The 23,028-nt window shown below is 38.8% G+C and overlaps 1 protein-coding gene across 1 annotated transcript; it reads left to right on the top strand.

Moving 5' to 3' along the window:
- On the top strand, positions 320 to 23,028 carry KCNA3 (potassium voltage-gated channel subfamily A member 3). Its single transcript, XM_005677998.3, has 2 exons — positions 320 to 3,819; positions 17,398 to 23,028. Exon 1 carries the CDS (start codon positions 459 to 461, stop codon positions 2,187 to 2,189), a length of 1,731 nt encoding a protein of 576 aa, XP_005678055.3. The 5' UTR covers positions 320 to 458; the 3' UTR covers positions 2,190 to 3,819; positions 17,398 to 23,028.

Raw genomic sequence — 23,028 nt, 5'->3', positions numbered from 1 at the left:
CTTCCTCCCGCCCACCCAGGTGGCGCGTGCGGGGCGAAATGGGTAAGTCCCGAGATTGGGACACGGCCTCGGGGCGAAAGGGGTGCGGAGAAGGGCTGCCTTGGCGGGGCGAGGGGCGTGCAAAATGTGAGCGCTCGGGTGACCCAGACCGGCGGGGAGGGGTTGGGCCGGGAGGCTTTCGGGGAGTGGGGCGCGCGCGCGCGCCGTGGGCCGGAATCCGGAGGGGACGCGGAGGGGCGGGCGCGCGCCCCGCGGGGGAGGGAGGAGGAGGGCTGAGGAGGCGTCTCCTCTGAGGAGCCGCGCGGACCGCGCCAGACCCAGACCGAGCCTCGCGGCGGCGGCGAAGGCTGCAGCTCAGCAACAGGCGGCGGGCTCGGCGGGAGGCGGAGGCGGTGGAGGGGCGGGGAGCGCGAGGAGGAGCGAGCCGGCCCCGCGCCGCCGCCGCCTCTCCCCGCCGCATGGACGAGCACCTCAGCCTCCTGAGCTCGCCGCCGCAGCCCTCCGCCCGCCAGCGCGCCCACCCTCCGCAGCAGCCCGCGAGCGGCGGCGGCGCCCACACGCTGGTGAACCCCGGCTACGCCGAGCCCGCCGCGGGCTCCGAGCTGCCGCCCGACATGACGGTGGTGCCCGGGGACCACCTGCTGGAGCCGGAGGCGGCCGACGGCGGCGGGGACCCGCCTCAGGGTGGCTGCGGTGGCGGCGGCGGCTGCGACCGGTACGAGCCGCTGCCGCCCGCGCTGCCGGCCGCCGGTGAGCAGGACTGCTGCGGGGAGCGAGTGGTCATCAACATCTCGGGGCTCCGCTTCGAGACGCAGCTCAAGACTCTCTGCCAGTTCCCGGAGACGCTGCTGGGCGACCCCAAGCGGCGCATGAGGTACTTCGACCCGCTCCGCAACGAGTACTTCTTCGACCGCAACCGGCCCAGCTTCGACGCCATCCTCTACTACTATCAGTCCGGGGGTCGAATCCGCCGGCCTGTCAATGTGCCCATCGAAATCTTTTCCGAGGAGATCCGCTTCTACCAACTGGGCGAGGAGGCCATGGAGAAGTTCCGCGAGGACGAGGGCTTCCTGCGGGAGGAAGAGCGGCCCCTGCCCCGCCGCGATTTCCAGCGCCAGGTGTGGCTGCTCTTCGAGTACCCGGAGAGTTCCGGGCCGGCCCGGGGCATCGCCATCGTGTCCGTGCTCGTCATCCTCATCTCCATCGTCATCTTCTGCCTGGAGACGCTGCCTGAGTTCCGCGACGAGAAGTACTACACCGCGTCGCCGTCGCAGGAGCTGTTCGAAGCGGCCAGTAACAGCACGTCTGGGGGCCCCGCGGGAGCCTCCAGCTTCTCGGATCCCTTCTTCGTGGTGGAGACTTTGTGCATCATCTGGTTCTCCTTTGAGCTGCTGGTGCGGTTCTTCGCTTGCCCCAGCAAAGCTACCTTCTCGCGAAATATCATGAACCTGATAGACATCGTGGCCATCATCCCTTATTTCATCACTCTAGGCACTGAGCTAGCTGAGCGACAGGGCAATGGACAGCAAGCCATGTCCCTGGCCATCCTGAGAGTCATCCGCCTGGTGAGGGTCTTCCGCATCTTCAAGCTCTCCCGCCACTCCAAGGGGCTGCAGATCCTGGGGCAGACGCTGAAGGCTTCCATGCGGGAGCTGGGGCTGCTCATCTTCTTCCTCTTCATCGGCGTCATCCTCTTCTCCAGCGCTGTCTACTTTGCCGAGGCGGACGACCCCACTTCAGGTTTTAGCAGTATTCCGGATGCCTTCTGGTGGGCTGTGGTAACCATGACAACAGTAGGTTATGGTGACATGCACCCAGTGACCATAGGGGGCAAGATTGTGGGGTCACTCTGTGCCATTGCAGGTGTCTTGACCATTGCTTTGCCAGTCCCTGTAATTGTTTCCAACTTCAATTACTTCTACCACCGGGAGACAGAGGGGGAAGAGCAAGCCCAGTACTTGCACGTGGGAAGTTGCCAGCATCTCTCCCCTTCAGCTGAAGAGCTCCGGAAAGCAAGGAGTAACTCCACTCTGAGTAAGTCGGAGTATATGGTGATCGAAGAGGGGGGTATGAACCATAGCGCTTTCCCCCAGCCACCCTTCAAAACAGGCAATTCCATGGCCACCTGCACCACGAACAATAATCCCAACTCCTGTGTCAACATCAAAAAGATATTTACCGATGTTTAATATATGAAACAAGTGACATGCTGTGCTCAGTATTGTGTGGAACGTGCCCCCTTGGTCTGTGTATGCCCTTGTTTTATACATTTTCAGACCATTCATCAAGGAAAGGACATGAAGAAGTGGAAAGCACACTTCATTCTCCCTCTCCCTACTGCTTCATACTGAAACAGGTGTCTGCTTTGCAAGTGGGCTGCATTCTCTCAGCTCTCCTTTCTTTAACCCCTCTCTCCCTCTCTTCATATTTCAGCAACAAACTTACTTTAAACTTGATTTTTAGCACACGCTCTGTAAGAAAAAAGCAAAAACCAACCAAAAAAAAAAAAAAACCCAAACTGTACATCCTGGGAGGAAATGAAACTGAAGAGCAGTTAGAATAACTGTTTAACCTCAGAATCGACAGGGAGTTGTTTCTTTACTAAGTAAAGCAGGAATGAACTTAAAGGATGCTTCAGTTTGATGGACCCTTCAACACTTGAATATTTAGTTGAATTGCCAACACTGTGGATATTTGAATGAAAAGTCTATTTAGAACAATGACTTGTAAACCCACCATAAATTTATTTGGTTTTCAACTGGAATTTCTATCTGGACTCTCCCCCCTGGAATTTTAAGGATCTCTGGAACTTCGGACTAAGGGAAATGCCTAAAATGTCCCAATCTAATTAGTTTAACTCTTTGGGGCTTGTTAAACCTTTTGAAAGTATTAGAGTAACAGATTCCTGTGAAACTGTGTGCATTCCAGCTAGTATCTATCAGAGTCTAGAAACAGATGTTTTCAGCGCTGCTTAGAGAAACAAAAAAATTTTTCCTAATGTGTCTGAGAGATAAGCCTCTGCAGTATCACAAGAAGATTAAAGTGGCAGACACTCCTTCCAGCGGAAGTTACTAATTCGGACCTGACTGATGCAGTTCCCATAGCAACCCTTGTTTCCCGGGAAACCCGAAAAAGGTCGTCATGGCATCTCTTGCTCTCTAGCCCCACCCCTTAGCCCCAGCCGTTTCCACGGTAACCTTTCCAGATGGTTCTTCCTTACATGATTTCACAAGGAAAACCACTGTTTAAATAAACCGCACAAATAAAGTTAAGTCTGAGGATTCGAGGCGGTGAAATGAATCACAAAATGCTTATTTGTACTACAAAAAAATTTTAAAAATCATTGATGTCATCTCATACTGACTGAATGGAAAAGGAAAATGTCGTCATTGGAATGTTAAACATACACAATAGGCCATGATTTGAATGAAATGCCAGTAATTGGGCAATCATTTTGAAAGATGCTTCTCTACTGTTTTCTTTCCCCAAGAAGTTTCAAGCCAACAAATGAAATTAAAAAGCAAATGTAAAAGCATTCTGCACATAAGCAAATGAAATGTTCAATCAGTATACCTGAAACTTTACTACAAGGAACCTTCAGACTTCCTCTTTAAAAAAAAAGTATCCAGATCCCACAACACCACTCACCATCACAGCCCTTGAAAAACTAAATATATTTGAAAAGTATAAAGGATGCATGCTTTTAACTGAGGGAATTGCAGACAGTGAAAAGGAGTCCCAGGAAGTAACCAAACGTTGGGGAAATACCTGCAAGTTTCAGCCATGTGCCAGGGGTGGCCAGAAGACAGACAGCATCAGGTGAGCACTGAGCACTGTGTGGGCTACTGGGGCACTCTCTTTTTCTACCGGGAACCAGGGGGATGCCATTCATATCTAGATTTGTGCTCACTTGCAAAATCAATAGGTCTATATTTATTACAGGCTAGGTGCCTTTTGAAGATCATTATAATACTTTTTCTGTTTGATGTCCAGGTTGCCAACAATTGTTTGGTTTCTATTGTTTATTGCAAAAAAAATGGGGAAAAAAGTAATTTCTCTTCAGAATAACCTTCACCCAAACTGAGCTGAAAATGACTCTGTTCCTTTTACTAACCTCCTTGGCTTCTGAACAAGCTGTTTCCCATGAAAAAAGGGTAAAAGGCAGACCTGCTGTTAAATTATTGGTCTGATTTTATTTACATAATTATGTAGTAGTATGAAGTAGTACAGTTCTCAAAACAAAGATGGATAAAATTGCAACAAGGGTAACATTTTATTTTAACATGTTATTTTATACACATTGTATAAATCATGTTTTTTATATACATTATATAAATTACACATTATACATTATCCACAATTGCTTTTTGGATTGATAGGTTTAACTCTTTTATCCTAAGGTAAATGAGAGTAACCCTATTTTTAAAGCTCATAAAATATTTTCAGGTAGTCAGAAACCTACTTACTTTATTATTTGTGCATTTGAGAGAGTGAAAAATAATGATTAAAACTATAAGGGGGAAAGAGAAAAGGAAAGACAAAAAAAAAAAGAAAGCAGGAAATCTGTGTACCTGGTCATAGAGTCATTGTTCTTATATATAAGCTTTGAAATAAAACTCCTTTATCTAGTTCCCCTTGCTACTTATTTGAGCCTTTAACATTGATACACCTTTTGACCAAACGTTTGATATTTTTAATGACCAGAAATTCTTCTTATGACCCATTTTGGTGGTGATATGTTAGACACACAACAGTCATTACATAAGAATAATTTTTGTGTCTGTTCTTAAAAGATGTAAGCATGAAGATAAATGAAGTGCAGTGACAATTTTGTTCACAACTATTCAGAAGATATAGAAACCCTGATAGTTCTATACGTAAATTATGGTTATGCTATAATTTTGGAATTGTATGGCTTTTAAATAACAGTAATACAAAGAAGACTTTTTTTTTTAGCCAGAAAAACATGGCTTTTGAGTCATGACTTTAAGGTAGTATTATTGCTTCTGGTCGCCATATTGTAAGCTCCTTGAAGGTTATAGGTTCCGTAGTCCTGACAAAGTTTTGGACTCTAGTGCCCCGCACCAAATGTAGCATTGTGTTTGTATTCAGTACATTTTTGATGAGTGAATGGCCATTGTCTTACAATAATGTTGTTTTCAGGTTTTTAATGAAGTGATTTATAGCATAAGTTCTGCAGTCATATTGCCAGAGTTTGAATCCTGACTCTACTGTATGACCTTGAGCAAATTATGTAATCTCTCTGTGCCTCAGTTTCCTTATTTGTACAATAAATATAATAAATAATACATCATAGGGTTGTTGTAAATATTAAATGTTAATACAGGTATATTGTGTCAGAGATTTTGCCAAGAGATTACATTACATTATATTATTTTATATTATTATTACATTATTTGCTAAGAGATTACATTATTATTGGGATCATTACTCACAGGCATTATACCTGTGAGCCTTGTGAACGGTGTGAAAAACATAATCAGTGTCTTACTATTTACTTTCTATAGTAACAGTAATAATTGCAATCTGATAAGGGTCAGTCACATCCAGAACACTTCTCAACTCTGCAAGGTAAGTGGTATTATTAACCCCATCATAGGAGGGTAAAAAAAAAGATGGTTAAGGCTAAATGATTTACCCAAGACTTTACAGCTAGCAAGAGATCTAGCATGATTTAAAGCTAGTCACTGTGGCCCCAAAACCCATGTTCCGTTTACTGAATGACTTGAAAGAGACTGAGAAAATAAATTGCTTATACTTTTAGATTTGACTTCAGCCCATGCTACTTATTAATGGATTCATGGAAAGATCATAGCCCCAGAAACCTAATCATTCAGTGTACTGAAAATTAACCCTTTTTAAACTATCAAATATTTTTAACCATAGGAACCAAATATGGTATTTAAATCAGATGAAGAGATTAACTCTTCTAGTGATAAAAGATTATTTTCTTACCTGATTGATTTATCTAGATTTAATATTAATTTAATTGGTCTTGGTAGTGATACAATGGTTATTAGGACATTATCCAATGGATAATGGGTATTTTTCAGGTTTAAGATTAATTTCCTATTTTTATGTGTTTTACTCTACAATAGATGATAGTATTATGCAGATTATTATTTTTCTATCTTCTCATTCTTTAATTGGACTACTGAAGAACCATGCCAGAAAGTAGTATAAACATTTTGACTCTCCCTTGTTAAGAAAGGAGAAATTACATAGAACAAACGCAGGGAAACCAGAAGGAGATTGCCATTTTCACTGAAATTTGACATTATTGCCTTACTTAACCACTCCATGACTCTTTAAGAACATCTGTGCTGAAAAAAAAAAATCAAGACATAGCTAGCTGTGTCCTACATAATAATTGTAGCCCCTTCCTCAAGGTCCTAAGGCATTTACAAAATGAAATTGGATAGTGAATTGGGCTTAGAGCAGAATGCTAAGGAGCCTCAGTTTACACATGCTAGTTAACTTTGTTGAACCATAGACTTCACTGAGCTCAGTTGCATGTCCTGGATGTTGAAAGGTATACCTATGCCTGTATGTGCAAGAGATTCATGGGAGGAGATGTGACTGGATCAGTGCATGTCCATCAGCACCCTGGGAAAAATATATATACCCTACAGCTAGAGAATCCAGAGATAAAAACAATAGCATTATTTTATTTTTTATATGGTGTTTTAAACAGATATTATAGCAAACTTAAATACCCACCAACTAAGGTGATATAATCACAAATGGCTACACATAAGAGGAGTGTTACATTAATTATTTCTCAACTTTGAAATAAAATTTGGGGATTGAAATTTTAAATGCACAGTATGAAGAAATTTAAAGTTATGGTTCATTTACATAAAACTTATTGTTTGCCTCTTTGGCATATAACATACTCAAGTAATTGCTTTGCTGATTGTACATAAATCCAATATATATACTATATTCTAGTAGTCTGTTCTTTTGAGAACCATAACTAGAATTTCCTGACTTTCTATACATTTAAAATTTCAACATTTTCTACAGCAGTTCCAAGACCTTTCCATCTCTCAGCTGTGAATAGAAGTGCTAATCCCTCACACTAAGAAATGCAAAAAAGCACATGTGCCCTCAGTCTGAAGACTCGTGCAAACATTGAGATAGAAGTGAGGAGCATAAGAATGGGGAAGAGGATGTTTAGAGATTGCATTTTAGGGTGGGATTTTTTTTCTTCCTGTTTTGTATTTGGCCTTTTAAACTAAGGAAGATAAAACTATTGCTTTAAAACTAATTTCCTAATGCAGTGACATGGATAGTCCTAGAGAATGTCATGCTGAGTGAAGTCAGAGAAGAAGTATCATATGACATCCCTTATGTGTGGAATCTGAAAAGAAATGATACAGATGAACTTATATACAAAATAGAAGCAGACTCACAGACTTAAAAACAAGATTTTGATGGCTCAGGGGAGGGAGTTAGGGAGTTTGGGGTGGGTAGGTACACACTGCCATATTTAACATGAGTAACCAACAAGGACCTACTGTGTAGCAAATGGAACTCTGCTCAATATTATGTGGCAGTCTGGATGGGAATGGTGTTTGGGGGAGAATGGATACATGTATATGTATGACTGATTCCCTTCATTGTTCACCTAAAACTATCAGCTATACCCCGAAACAACATTTTAAAAATTACTAATTTCCTACATTTCATTTAGTAATTTTATATATAATAAATCACTTTTTTTAAAATAACCTGCTGTAAATGGTTGATAGTCTGAGAGAAAGTAAATCAAAGAAGACAGAAAGGAGAGGAAACCACGCAGAGCCCAAACTGTATGGTTGTGACTCAGCCCCAAGCCTCCTGCCTGAAAATGGCAATTGCCATATCATACATGATAATAGTATTCTTTAAATGATTTAGGTTAGAGCATTTCAGATATTTGTCTTAGTTTTCAGTGATGCTATGAATGAATTTTGTCTTTGACATTGTAAAGAAAAAGCATTTTTCAAAAAAAAAAAAAGAAAGAAAACTTTTCTGTGGTTTTTCTCTTCTCTCTCTCTCTCTCTTTTTTTTTTTTGGTCCTGGATGTGTTTTTTCTTATATTTCAGATTTTGCACTATTAACCATCAAATGCATTAAAGAAGTGATCTGAAAAAGAGGCTCCATCATTTTCTTGGGAGCCATTTTATTACTGCTGTAACCTAAATAGTACAAAATAGGAACTCTTGCCGGAAAAATAAATCTTGGGATTTTTCTGATTGTTAGTCAGATAGCATTCAAGTGGACAAAAGGTCACGTTTCATCCTATCTAAAGAATGTTAGGGATAAATCTGTGTATGCAGGGCTCTGACTTTGCAGGTCCAGGGATCATAGCCCCCAGCATGGTGGTAGGAAATGGAGAGATACTTTTTCTCTTCTGATGAGCCCCCAACCTCCCCTCACCCCTTCCTTGAGGGTTTAGAGGCTCTGGGGAATCTCTGTGGAGAGTCCCCATTACCCCTTTAGAATGAGTCAGCATTGCCCCTGTGTGTTAGAGGGCCATCAGCACTGCTCTTTCAGTTGTTCTCTGTTAAGTTTATTTTAAACTCCTTTAACAATTCTATGCATTTAAACATTTCCTTAAATTAAAGCATTTAATTTAACTTGAAAGAGAAGCCCATGGGATTATTACATGCACACACTTCACCTCTTCCGAAGTTATACCCTGTCCTATATGATTTTTATCTGTATATGCTTTTTATCTGTAGATCTAAAGTCTAATTCATTTTCTGACAATTAATGAATTTGCAAAATATTTGTTTTCATTCATATGTGCAGCATAAACATTTAAAAATCATTTTAATTTTTTAAAGCCTTTTAAAAGGAAGATTTATTGCCAAGTAGTCTCAGTGTATCAGTATCTATTAATGTAGTAATAAATTCAAAGAGAAGTAAATACATTCAGTCTATCACTGAGTTCTGTCATTTCACCTCCTAAATGTCTCTAAAAAAACCCCGCTTTTCTATACCGCTGCCACCACCACTTAAGTCCACATTCCTATCATCTCTATCCTGGATAAGTGTGAAGGTCTCTCATCTGGCCTTCCCACATTTCCTGGGGCCAATCTGACCCTTTCTCCACCTGGTAACCAAAATGATCTTTCTGAGACTCAAATCTAATTATATCACCTGCCTCTGCTTAAATTTTTTTCAAGATCTTTTTCTTGTTCTTTGGGTCTCTTGTGTGTATGCTCGGTCATGTCCGACTCTTTGTGACCCCATAGATTGTAGCCCATCAGGCTCCCAAATATCTAGCCCTATCCTATACCTGTGTTCCTCCCCTCCCCTGTTGTATTCCAACAACCCTGATCTTCCAGTTACAGAATAAGCTCTCCTTTTACCTTAAGCAGTGGGGATCTTTGCAAATGTTCCCACTGCTAGCCCCTTCCTTCTCTCCTCACCCCATGCACTTCTATCTTTACTTCAATACTTCTCCAAGTTATCTCTCATGACTCTGGTCTTATCTATTCATCTGTTATGGTATAGTTCATCGAATTTAAGGTGCTCTTCTTTACTAGAGCCAGCATTATTTTATATGCCACTAAAAAAAAAAAAAAAGAAGAAGAAGAGAAAAACTGCCAGTTGTAAGGGAAAGTACCAGAGATTTTGAGATACATCCCAATTTCATAGCTGCTCAAATCTGGAAAAGTGTATCTTAGAATGAATTATTATAGTATGTTATCTTGACATGGCTGTAATTTTAAGTTTATTTATGTTATATAATTAGTGTCTATTTCCTATATAAGAGTTGGGACTGTATCTCTCTTTGTTTACCATTGAATCCCTTCCCATTCTCTCCAGACAGGCTTTCACCCCTACCAGTTTACCAAAATCATACTGTTTAGGGTCCTGGTGACTTCCTGAAGCTGTATCCAGTGGCCATTTCTCAGGACTCACTTCATTTGACCAGTCAGAAGCATTTGGCCCTATAGAATACATCCCCACTCCTAGGAAGAAATGTTTCATCTAACTTGCAGGATACACTGAATTTTCTTCCTACCTCTCTGGCCTCGCCTGTTCAGTCTCTTTTACTGGTTCTTCTGCACCCCTCCTGGGTCTTCATGTTGAAGAACCCCATGGGCCATGATTTAGTCCTTAGACCTCTTTTTCTTCTCCATTCAGTCTAATTCTCATAGCTTTAGATGACCTATACATAAATTTGTATCTCCCACTTGGCCTTCTCTCCTAAACTCCAGATTGAATTTCTGACTGTCCACTTGACATCTCCACTTGCATAACTAATAGATATCTCAAACTTAATATGTCCAAAACTGAGCTTCCTTCTCCTCCCCAACCCCTCCCACCACCACCCCCCTCTCCAAGCCCATGCCTCCTGCCTTCTTCTATACAGGACAAAACAAAATGCCTGGTGTATTTGAGGAAGAGCAATATGTATTTGAGGAAGTCACTAATCTATTACCTTTATAAAAAATTGTAATTAAAATCAGTCAAGAGTGACTATATGTCAGATTTCAAAATGTAGTAAGCAACTAAAAACCATAGACAGAAACAATTTCTCCAAGTAAAATCTGTGTTTGAATTGCTTCATGGCTAAATTCTATAAACCTTATACCTGCAAACATTTTAACTCATTTTGAAAGGTCAATTTGTATTACTCTGTAGCTAGGTGGCTCAGACGGTAAAGCATCTGCCTACAACGTGGGAGACCCGGGTTCGATTCCTGGGTCGGGAAGATCCCCTGGAGAAGGAAATGGCAATCCACTCCAGCACTCTTGCCTCAAAAATTCCATGGACAGAAGAGCCTGACAGGCTACAGTCCATGGGGTCGCAAAGAGTCGGACACGACTGAGCGACTTCACTTTCACTTATGTATTTTGAGGAGATTTGTTTTTAGTAGGCCTAAATACTGCTCTAAGTAGTATTGCTTACACCTCATGGCTCATTTTCTCATGACTTTCAGACTTTTGACAAAGTTCTACATCTTGGCACGTTACCAGTTTTAATTACTAAGTGAGTTAAAACGTTTTTTGCTTGCCAAGACTATAATTTCAAAGAGGCCAATCAGAGAACTATACATAATTCAGCAAGAACTCTTTCTAGTCTTTGGGGCTAATTCATGACCACTTAGTTGGTAGAATTTGTAGAGGTTGTTGATGTGCAGCCAACACCAAGTTATTCAGTAGATGTCAAAGTATAAACTCATGAAAACCAAGTGTCCATAAAACCATGTTACAGAAAGATTTCAAATTTTTCCTCATCAAATACAAATTGTGTCACTTTTCGACCCGTGGACTGCAGCATGCCATGCTTCCCTGTCCTTCACTATCTCCTTGAGTTTGCTTAAACTCATGTCCATTGAATTGGTGATGCCATGCAACCATCTCATCCTCTGTCTCCCCCTTCTCCTCCTGCCCTCAGTTTTTCCCAGCATCAGAGTCTTTTCCAGTGAGTCAGCTCTTTGCATCAGGTGGCCAAAGTATTGGAGCTTCAACTTCAGCATCAGTCCTTCCAATGAATATTTAGGATTGATTCCTTTAGGATTAACTGGTTTGATCTCCTTGTTGTCCAAGGGACTCGTAAGGGTCTTCTCCAGCCCCACAGTTCCAAAACATCAATTCTTCAGTGCTCAGCCTTCTTTATGGTTCAGCTCTCATATCTGTACATGACCACTGGAAAACTATAGCTTTGGCTAGATGGACCTTTGTCAGCAAAGTGATGTCTCTGCTTTTTAATACACTCTCTAGATTTGCCATAACTTTTCTTCCACTGAAGAATTTGATTTCATGGCTTCAGTCACCATCCACAGCAATTTTGGAGCCCAAGAAAATAAAATCTGCCATTGTTTCTACTTTTTCCCCTTCTATTTGACATGAAGTGATGGAACCAGATGCCATGCTCTTAGTTTTTTGAATGTCGAGTTTTAAGCCAGCTCTGTCACTCTCCTCTTTCACCCTCATTAAGAAGCTCTTTAGCTCCTCTTTGCTGCTTTCTCCCATTGGAGTGGTATGGTCTTTATATCTGAGGTTGTTGGTCTTTCTCCCAGAAATCTTGATTCCAGCTTGTGATTCATCTAGCCCAGCATTTCACATGATGTACTCTGTATATACATTAAATAATCAGGGTAACAAATACACCCTTGACATATTCCTTTCCAAATTTTGAACCAGTCTGTTGTTCATGTCAGGTTTTAACTGTTGCTTCTTGACCCACATACAGGTTTCTCAGGAGACAGGTAAGGTGGTCTGGTATTCCCATCTCTTTAAAACTTTTCCAGTTTGTTGTGATCCACACAGTCAGAAGCTTTAGCATAGTGAATGAAACAGAAGTAGATGGTTTTTTGGAATTCATTTTCTTTTTCTGTGATTTGACAAATGTTGACAATTTGATCTCTGGTTCCTCTGCCTTTTCTGAATCCAGCTTGAATATCTGCAAGTTCTTGGTTCACATACTGTTGGAGCCTACCTTGAAGGATTTTGAGCGTTGTTACCTTGCCAACATGTGAAATGAGCACAACTGTATAGTAGTTTGAACATTCTTTGGCATTGCCTTTCTTCAGGATTGGAATGAAAACTGACCTTTTCCAGTCTTGTGGCACTGCTCAGTTTTCCAAATTTGCTGACATATTGAGTACAGCATTTTAACAGCATCATCTTTTAGTATTTGAAATAGCTAAGCTGAAATTCCATCACTTCCACTAGCTTTATTCATAGTAATGCTTCCTAAAGGCTCACCTGACTTAACACTCCAGGATGTCTGGCCTCTAGGTAAGTGACCACACCATCGTGGTTATCCGGGTCATTAAGACCTTTTTTGTATAGTTCTTCTGTGTAATCTTTCCACCTCTTCTTAATCTCTTCTGCTTCTGTTAGGTCCTTGCTGTTTCTCTTCTTCATTGTACCCATCTTTGCATGAAATGTTCCCTTAGTATCTCCAGTTTTCTTGAGGAGGTCTCTAGTCTTTCCCATTCTTTCCCATTGTTTTCCTCTGTTTCTTTGCATTGTTCATTTAAGAAGGTTTGATTATCTCTCCTTGCTATTCTCTGGAATTCTGCACTCAGTTGGGTATATCTTTCCCTATCTCCTTTGCCTTTCACTTCTCTTCTTTTCTCAGCTATTTGTAAGGCTTTCTTAGACAACCACTTTCCTTCTTGCATTTCTTTTTCTTTGAAATAGTTTTGGTCACTACCTCCTATACAGTGTCATGAACCTCCGTCCATAGTTCTTCAGGCACTCTGTCTACCAGATCCAATCCCTTTAATCTATTCATCACCTCCGCTGTATAATCATAAGGAATTTGATTTAGGTCATACATGAGTGGCCTGGTGGTTTTCCCTGCTTTCTTCCATTTAAGCCTGAAGTTTACAATAAGGAGCTCATGATCCAAGCCAGTTAGCTCCAGATCTTGTTTCTGTTGACTGTATAGAGCTTCTCCATCTTTGGCTGCAAAGAATATCATTAGTCTGATTTTGACATTGACCATCTGGTGATGTCCATGTGTAGTTGATTATCCATGTTGTCCATGTCTATGTCTTGTGTTGTTGGTAGAGGGTGTTTGCTATGACCAGTGTGTTCTCTTGAACAAACTCTGTTAGGCTTTGCCCTGCTTCATTTGGTAATGCAAGGCCAAACTTGCCGTTACTTCAGGAATCTCTTGACCTCCTACTTTTGCATTCGCATCACCTATGCGAATAAAGGACATCTTTTGGGGCAAGGGTCGGGGGTTATTTATAGAAGGTCTTGTCGGTCTTCATAGAACTGTTCAACTTAAGCTTCTTTGGCATTAGTGAGTGGCCTTAGACTTGGATTACTGTGATGTTGAATGGTTTGCCTTGGAAACGAACTGAGATCATTCTACTGTTTTTGAGATTGTCCCCAAGTACTGCCTTTCAGATTCTTTCATTGACTATGATGGCTACTCCATTTCCTCTAAGGGATTCTTGCCCTCAGTAGTAGATATAATGGTCATCTGAATTAAATTCACCCATTCCTGTCCATTTTAGTTCACTAATTCCTACAGTGTTGATGTTCACTCTTGCCATCTGCTTAACCACATCCAGTTTACCTTGATTCATGGACCTAGCATTCCAGGTTCCTATGCAGTGTTTTTATTTATATCATCAGACTTTATTTTTACCACCATACGCATCCACAACTGAGCATTGTTTGTGCTTTGGCCCTGCCGCTTCATTCTTTCTGGAGCTATTTCTCTGCTCTTCCCCAGTAGCATATTGAACACCTACAGACCTGGGGAATTCATCCTCCAGTGTCATATCTTTTTGCCTTTTCATACTGTTCATGAGGTTCTTGAGGCAAGATACTGAGTTTTCATTCAAGAATTCATTTCGGTCTGGGCGGAAGTCTTAATTACTTTTTCACAGGCTTGATAGTGTTGCCAAAATTTGGCCTCTGTTCACGGTGCTGAATAGAAACTCAGAGATAGAGTTTTGGGTGAAGTAGAAAAGAGTAGCTTTTATTGCTTTTCCATGTAAATGAGGACACAGCAGGCTAGTGCCCTCAAGTCTGTGTGACCCACCCCCGGGGGGTAGTAAGAAGACTTATAGTGTTCGAGGAGCAGAGCGTGATCAGCTCATGCACAGTTCTCAGATTGATTGGCATCAGGTAAAGTTTCAAGCATCATCAGCTTTCTGGTTTCAACCAGTCTAGGGTCTGTGTTCTTGTGGTCAATGCTTTCATCTGGAGGGGGTCTGCTTCCTGTAAAAGCAACTTAGGAATGTGTATCAGGCTTCTATCTATATCTTTCAGGGAAATGGGTGTTCAAAGATTCTTCTATGTGGCAGAATTGTAGTCTAAATTGTTACCAGGTTCCTGGCCCAACGGCTGGTCTTCGTTTCTACATCTTCACATTTCCCAATCATTAACTCTTTATTGAAATTTTTATTTATTTATTTAGGCTGTGTTGGGTCTCTGTTGCTGCACGGGATTTTCCCTAGCTGTGGTGAGCGGGGGCTCTTCTCTAGTTACTGTGCATGGGCTTCTTGTGGTAGCATCTTTTGTTGTGGAGCACAGGCTGTAGGGCATGGGGGCTCCAGTAATTGAAGCTCCTGGGCTCTAGAGCACAGGCTCAGTAGTTGTGGCACATGCTCTTAGTTGCTCCACGGCATGTCGGATCTTTCCCAGATAAGGGATCAAACCCGTGTCTCCACATCGGCAGGTGGATTCTTTACCACTGAGCCACCAGTGAAGCCCCCAGTCATTAACTCTTGAGTCAGCATTTTACTTTAAAAGACAAGGACACAGGAGCTTGTGCACAGTTTCAGTCGCTATTGATATTTGACCGTTCTTATCCTGTTTTCTTGCTTTGTTTGTTAGAACATTTATTTGGTGAAATAGCTTCAATTATGTCTCCATTTTTTATTATACTTCCTTTCTTTCTTTTGTAATTTTGATACTTAAGCCAAAGTCCATTTTTCTAAGTCCTTCAACCCATTTCTTAGCTCCTAATATAAACAATATAAGTGAAGTCACTCAGTCGTGTCTGACTCTTTGCGACCCCATGGACTATAGCCCACTAGGCTCCTCCATCCATGGAATTTTCTAGGCAAGAGTACTGGAGTGGGTGGCTATTTCCTTCTCCAGGGGATCTTCCCGACCCAGGGATCGAACCCAGGTCTCCCACATTGCAGGCAGACGCTTTACCATCTGAGCCTCCAGGGAAGCCCTAAACAATATAATTACCATCTAAATATCCCTTTTACTTTTTCCTTTTTTTTTTTTTTTGTTTTATTTCTGTTGAATTACTACTCCTTCCACACCTGCAGACTTATTAATCCTAAGAGCCTTGAGGCAGGTATTAACCCATGAGCTTAAAGAAAGCCCCAGCCCCTTATATAAAAAGGCTGTGTCAAGAAAAGAATAGCTTAATCTCAACATAGCCAAAGCTGCACTGGCATTGAGCAGAAGTTAGGCACTGAGGACATAAAAAGGTTATTATATCATCATGTTACTTTTCTTGTAATTAGTAGCCATCAGTAACTTGTAGATCATTGTAATTTTCAAACTTTTATAATGAACATTAAGTGTACTGTGATGCAAGAATGTACTCTTACTTTTTAACTAAAGACTAGCGTTAAAAAGAAGTTACTTCTTTCATGAAGGATGAGCAAGTATAATCCAAGCCAAAAAGGGAAGACTTTTTACTAGATAATTTCCCAGTATGGTAGGCATACAACATGTAGTTCAGTGAGTGAATGATTCTTCCATGAAAAGCATACTCAGATTCCAAATTGCCATCATTAAGCATTTATCACTGATTTTGAGATACCTGCTAAAACCAAGAGTACATATGGGAAACGGTTTTCTCTATGTATTATGATGGATAGTATTCACATATTGAAACCTGAAGCTGGGTATAGGATTTTCTGTTTTTGTCTTTCTAAGTTTCACAATAAATTATATATCCAATTTACATTGTACGAAGTAGTAGGGATTTATTCATTCACTCAGCATATAAAGTGTCTGTGTGCCAGACACTATACTAGATTCTGAATGTAGCAGTGAATAAGACAGTTGTGCTGCTCTATGCTATTTTTAAGGAACACTTTACTGTCTGCATTTCCAAATAATTTTTTCGTAGCTGGTGAGAAGAAAACAATAAACTTGAACTTTAATTTCTTGGTTCTCCAGAAACCCTGGTTAAGTGGTTGTTGTTGTCTTAATTTGTTTTTTTCTTAAAATAGTATACAACTATGCAGAGTTCCCCCTGGAGAAGGAAAAGGCAACCCACTCCAGTATTCTGGGGCAGAGTTCATATTTTAAAGGATCAGTTGATTTGAAAGCTATTTGTAACAATTGGTCATACAGAGTATCTGTAGTTCTAGGTACTATGTCTCTAGTACCTAGAACATGGTCATCAAAACACTAGTTTTGAGACTGCTTTGCTGTCTCCTTTTTCCCCTCGTCACGACATTTATCTGAGCAGAGACTTCAACTCACTTCGAAGGAGTTCTCATCTTAGATTACTACAATGGAATGTACAGAAAAGAAGCAAGCCCTTGAAGATACATTGAGAAAATTGATGCGTGTCTTTTTCTAAAAAGCAGTTGGCACTTGGTACATTTCAGATGGTTCTTAAGATGAATATAAATTTTCCTATTCATAGAACAATCACGTTGGTTTGGACTACATTTGGAGGTCAACATTAAGAAGCGGGGGCGGGAGTTATAATTCTAGAATACTCTGAAACTTTTTCTGACATAAATTAAAAGCACTCAATATGTGGTTAATATATTTTGTAAATTAAATTGCTCAAACTTTTCAAGAGAACAGTAAATAGTTTTTAAAAGTATAATGAATAGAATATTTTATATTGACCTAGTCTATATAATTTTTTAAAAACTAAATTACAGTAAATTATTGTGTTTACTCTGTCCAACAGATACCAGAAGAGCCCCACATAAAGAACTGTAGAGCTGCACTGACCAGTAGAATGCTCTTTTTAAATTGCCTAGAACAATGAATACAGTGTTGATTATATTGCTGATGAGCAGTGATATGTCTGCCAACACATAGTTTCAGTTGACATTAAATAACATGTCTCTAGCAAATGCTTCATATACAAGAAACAGCTCTGAAGCTGGAGGATTCTCTTCAAATTGTGTGCAGTTGAAAAGGTATTGACCAAGAGATAAAGAAGAACATTAAAAATATCAAAGTATCATTTGACATTTTGATGATATTTAATCATCCAAAAACTAATCAGTACTGCTGATAAAGAAAGCCTAAATGGTTGTTTCCAATAAGCCAACTTATTATACTGTTCTCTTCTTTCAGTTAATTTCTGGACTGTGTTTAATCATGATATGTATTAATGTTATCTTCTATGTACAACTTTATTTGTGAAAGTGTGTTTTGTACCAAAGGCTTTCATAGAAACTAGTCCATTATGTGTAAATAAGTGAAGTCTACACTGTGCCCAGATGAATGGTATTAAAGACAGACTTGCCTAAAAGAAATGTGCCTTGCTTGATTAAACATTCTTTTATTTTTTGATTCAAAAATGATAGATTTGCAAATTAGTCTTGTAGGTAGGTTCTAGCTAAGCTTAACTTTAAAAAATATATTAGTTCTTATTATATGTTTAAGTTATCTATCTTAATACTTTTCAACAGTTCATATATAATATACTCATTTAATTTAGTTTTTATGCTGTGTTTGATGTAGCGAGACAAAGCACATTCTTAAAAATATATTCGATCTACTGTTTTTAGAATTTCCTTAAAAATCATAGCTGTAAAATGCTTCTTGACTCATTTTCTATTTTTATATTCTTTTAGAAATGGAATTTTTCAGTTAAAAAAGAAAAGCAAAGTTTTATTTGGAAAAGTAACTTAGGACGTCATGAAAATGATTTCCCATTTGGGGACATTTCACTTCTGTGCCATTATTAATGTATTTACTGTGACATTTCAGCAGAATGGTAGCTATTTGTATATTATTTAATAAGCCTTATAGAAAGTCAAACTGTGAACATTTAATATAAAGAAGACTCTTTTCATTTCTAAAATATGGTGACCAAATGCATAAAACTCCCATCTCCTGTTATTTAAATACATAAGAATGCTAAGTTAAGAGCACTTGTAGAATTTCAATTACTATCAAAATATTGTGGTAGGGAAGGCAAAATTATAATACTTTATGATGTCCCATAGAAGGAAAAACGGGTCATGGATTTCATTGTTAACGTATAAGCATCAGTAACTGAAGCAATCTTATGCCTACTAGCTGCAAAACAAACAGATAGAAGATACAATCCAGGTAACTTTCTTCTGAGGCAATGTCTACAATGATTTGCACAATCTGCTGGTAATTTCTCTGGTCAAAACTTTGAGACCAGATCACTCTGGGAAAAACTGAAGTAAAAGAATGACAACTATCTCAGATTTGAGCTATGTGCACCTCCAATCTGGATAATTTGTTTTTAAGATGGAAATACAGCCACCAAGGTGTTTTTGTTCTGTGTTAGCCCATGTAGTAGAGACACTGGCCCAGAGAATAGTCCATTTCCAACCACCTTAGTAACTCATAACCGATGATCACAGGCTGGTCATGTCAGCTATTGGGATGACTGAAACAAACCAATCAACTGTCCTAATAGGAGGTCTAAGACATGCAGATGTTTTGGTAAAGATCAATAGGTGTTACCAAAATAAGACACAGGAGCTACCTTTGTAAAATACCAATGACACAACCTTAAGCATTTTAGTAGGTTTAATATCATATCCACATTATTATAGGCTACAGTTTCAAATAAAGACAAAACCTGTACTTTTAAGATCAAAGCACAGAATGGTACCAGATGAAGAAACTGTCATAGCAAATATGTTTCACCAAATAGGGAGTAAAAATAGTATTACTCTAGATATTGGGAGACCAGAATTCTTATCTGCCTGTGGGACCCTAAATGCATCACGTACCATTGCCAGGCTTCAGTTTCCTAATTGCAAATGGATGTTCTGGGTTAATCTCAAAAGGCCTTTCCAGTCCCCAAATTCTCATTATATGCATTTGAAAAGTCTTGGAAGCAGACTTAAATACTCAGATTTTGTTAGGTATTTTTGAAAGAATGAATAAATTGAAATGAGATTTAAGTCTTGAAAGTGTCATAAATATATCATTCTTCAAGTTGCTTGTGAGAAAGGATATGGGTTTTTTTTTTTTTCTCCTCTAAGAATTGTCACTGGTCTCTAAATGGGATCATGAAAAAATTAAAAACTCACTCTGCAGAATGAAAACAGATTAATAAAGTACCTGGAAAGGAGGGGAAGTTATTTTTTTTAATTTAATTTGACATTTAAGGTGATTTGAAATCATATATGGAATGCTAAAACTGCAACAGAGCTTTATCATACTCAACATTATAACCATGGGAGTAGGAGAAGGTGGGAAAAGGTTGGAGGGATAGGAGTGTTTGCCTTACAATCTCTTGATCATTTCCACATAAGCCGCAGTTTGGTAGAGCAGGTGTCTCTGCGCTTTCATTTTGGCTCTAGCAATAACTCTCATGTACCCTAGGAAAGTTCCTTTAACCTCTCTGAGCCCCAATTTCTTTTAGTAATCTCTATGTTTCTTTACATTTTTGAGTATTCTATATTGTTTTAGGATTGCTGTAATATACATGTCCATGTCGCTCCCTCCAATCACTTAGATGCCATATCTCTACTCATGGACTGAACAGACTGCAAATCCAAATGTTATTATTTCCAATATTGCTAATCGACCTCAGCAAGACGTAAGGCATGTAAATATTTTTATTTTGACCATGGTTTAATTATTATGATTTATCATTTCATCCTCTAATGTTGCTAATTATCTAAATGAAATGTCTGTTCAAGTGAACCTTATGAAAAAATTTTGTAGTTGAGTAAACACTTAGCAAATCAAAATTGAATATGTTCCCAGTGAACTATAGCTGATTGTAAGGTGTGGTTTTGTCACATTTATAAGTTAATATCCTTTTGGCCCCAGAAACAATGGCTGTAATTTAAAATAATAGTCACAAAATTTTATAAATTTTTGTGAATACAAAAGAGGCTTGATAGAGCCATATTGTAATTAATTTTGCTCAGGAGTGCGAAACAAAATTCAGGGATAAACCAATGCTTCTGTTTGGCTTTAGTGGATGGTTGGGGAAATGAAAGGCTATAGGTTTTGCACAACATAGCTAAGAAATAAGTATACCCACTGTAAAAGAAGAGTATATTCTGGTTGGTGGTTTATGGTAGAAAGAGATTAGAATAGAAAGACGCTAAAATATGGACACTAGGGAAATTCTTTAAATGATAGTCCATTTGAATAATACAGAAATATTTTGTCATACTGAGATTATCTGTCCAAAAATATAGTCTTATATCCTTCCATTCAGAAAAGGGGGCAGTTTTTAAAGGCCTCTATCATAATAGGAAATGTATGTTTTGATTAGTGGACCAATTCATTAAAACATTTAATCTGATCATTTTGGTTACATGAATCTGAATTTTCACTTTAGCTATAACTGAGTCTTATATGTTTGTGTTAGTAATCTTTGTAAGAAGTAATTGAACCATTTTTTTAAAGTTGATAAAATTTGCTAAATGGTGATTCTAGCATATTGTGATAATAGTGTATCTTACAACAATCTGTGAACTGACCATATGAAAACAAACCATAGTAGTATCTCTTCTGGTAAAATGTTTCCATGGTGTGATCTCTTATACTGGGTTTGGGGTGGGGAGGTTGCATATTTAGTTTATGTAAAACTAACTGTTGAACTGTTTTTCCTAAATGCCATAAAATTGTATGATTATAAACCAAATAGGAATATCCTATTAAAGGCACTGTATAGACTATTTTTGAAGTTATCCCATAAAATGACATAGTTTCTGTTAAAAAGTTTCTACACATACAAGGGAAAGCAAACAGTGTATGTATTATTTCTATGTAATATGCTAAATGTTTTAGAATCCATTTTTTAATCTTATGCAGATAGAAAGTGATTTTGCAGATAAGAGTAACAAATACAACTACAGCACTTCAGTTTTTTCACAGAGAGGTCTCATACATGTTCATTATCTTATAGTTTGCAAAGATCATTCACATATCTTATTTAACCTTTAAAATATCCTTATAAAGTAACAATACTATCTGAAGTTTAGAGATTAAACAACCAACGTTTAGAAAGATCGTGACTTGTCCACGATCATAAGGGCAGCAAATGATTTTGCATTTCACGTTCTTTACACTTTTCATTCTCTGTCAAGTTTTTTCTTTCCTACCAGTGCCATGATCTTTAAGACTTTAACTAAAATTTAATTCCAAATGATACACTGGGAAATTTCACAAGGCACTGTGGCTGTTATTGTCAGACCTTTCTAAATGCTTCTAAAATAGAGTCGTCCCACAGGGTGATAGCCAAACATTTTCCATCTAAAACATATTAAGTCCCCATACTCTGACTACAGACATTAAATCCAGATGATATCAAAACGCTGGACTGAAAAATTATTTTCTCCACTGGTCTCCTTTCTAATTTCCTTTTAAAAAATTCCATCATAATGACTGACTTATGAACAGTTCAAGGAAACAATAATCAACCCAAGAAACTGCAGACATTCTAATTCAGAGAAAGCATACTCTAAGACCACGATATTGTCCATTTTCAGCTTATTGTTTTTTATCAAATGTGTTCTGTGATTAGGGGAGGACAGGGAATGGGGAGTGAGTAGAAAAACTGCCTTTCTTTTAAGAAAACTTCATTATTTCCTGTAACTGTTCAAAAAGAATTGATATCAAGTATTAGACAACAGGATTATTAACATTTAGCCATAGTTCAAATATATGGTAAAGTTGATACACATATTTAAAAATTCACTGAAGTAATTTCCTGGATAAAATTAAAATCTGATGACTTCTCAGTTCAAATATGAAGAACATTCATGTGTTAATCAATGGCATAATGCTACATTTTAATTCTTTTTTCAAATAACAGAGAGACACTAGAATTGCTTTCCCTTGTAAATCAACAGTCTGTGATACATTCTGTACTTTTACTGACTAGCAATGAAGTGTTACTGTGAATAATTAAATGAAATATAAACTATAGCATATCAGAATTTAAAATTTTGTAACCTTAAGTTTAGTTCTCCTCCTCAAACAGATAAGTCAAACAAGTATTATTTTGTATGGAATGAAATAATAGTCATTCTTAAACAATGACATAATAAATAATGGAGTTCTGATAAAATGTAAGATCAAAACATTTTATATTTTTCTACATTTGTCTTCCTTTGACATTGAATTATGTTAATTTACCACATATTATTGTAAAGTTAAAATAAACTGTTATGCCATGTTCTGTAATGTTACTGACATAGTAATTTTGGGCCTTCTGTTAACTAAATAACAGTAAATACCTGTGAGTTAATTATGTGATATTTTCATCTGATTTCTTTTATAAATCTGTCATTGGATTTAAAGTGTTTTCATTGGAAGTGTTATGTGCAGAATTCAATAAAATACCAAAAACTCCTAA

Source organism: Capra hircus, chromosome 3 (genome assembly GCF_001704415.2).
Source record: "Capra hircus breed San Clemente chromosome 3, ASM170441v1, whole genome shotgun sequence".
NCBI lineage: Eukaryota > Metazoa > Chordata > Mammalia > Artiodactyla > Bovidae > Capra > Capra hircus.
This window is presented reverse-complemented; position numbering and strand designations above follow the sequence as displayed.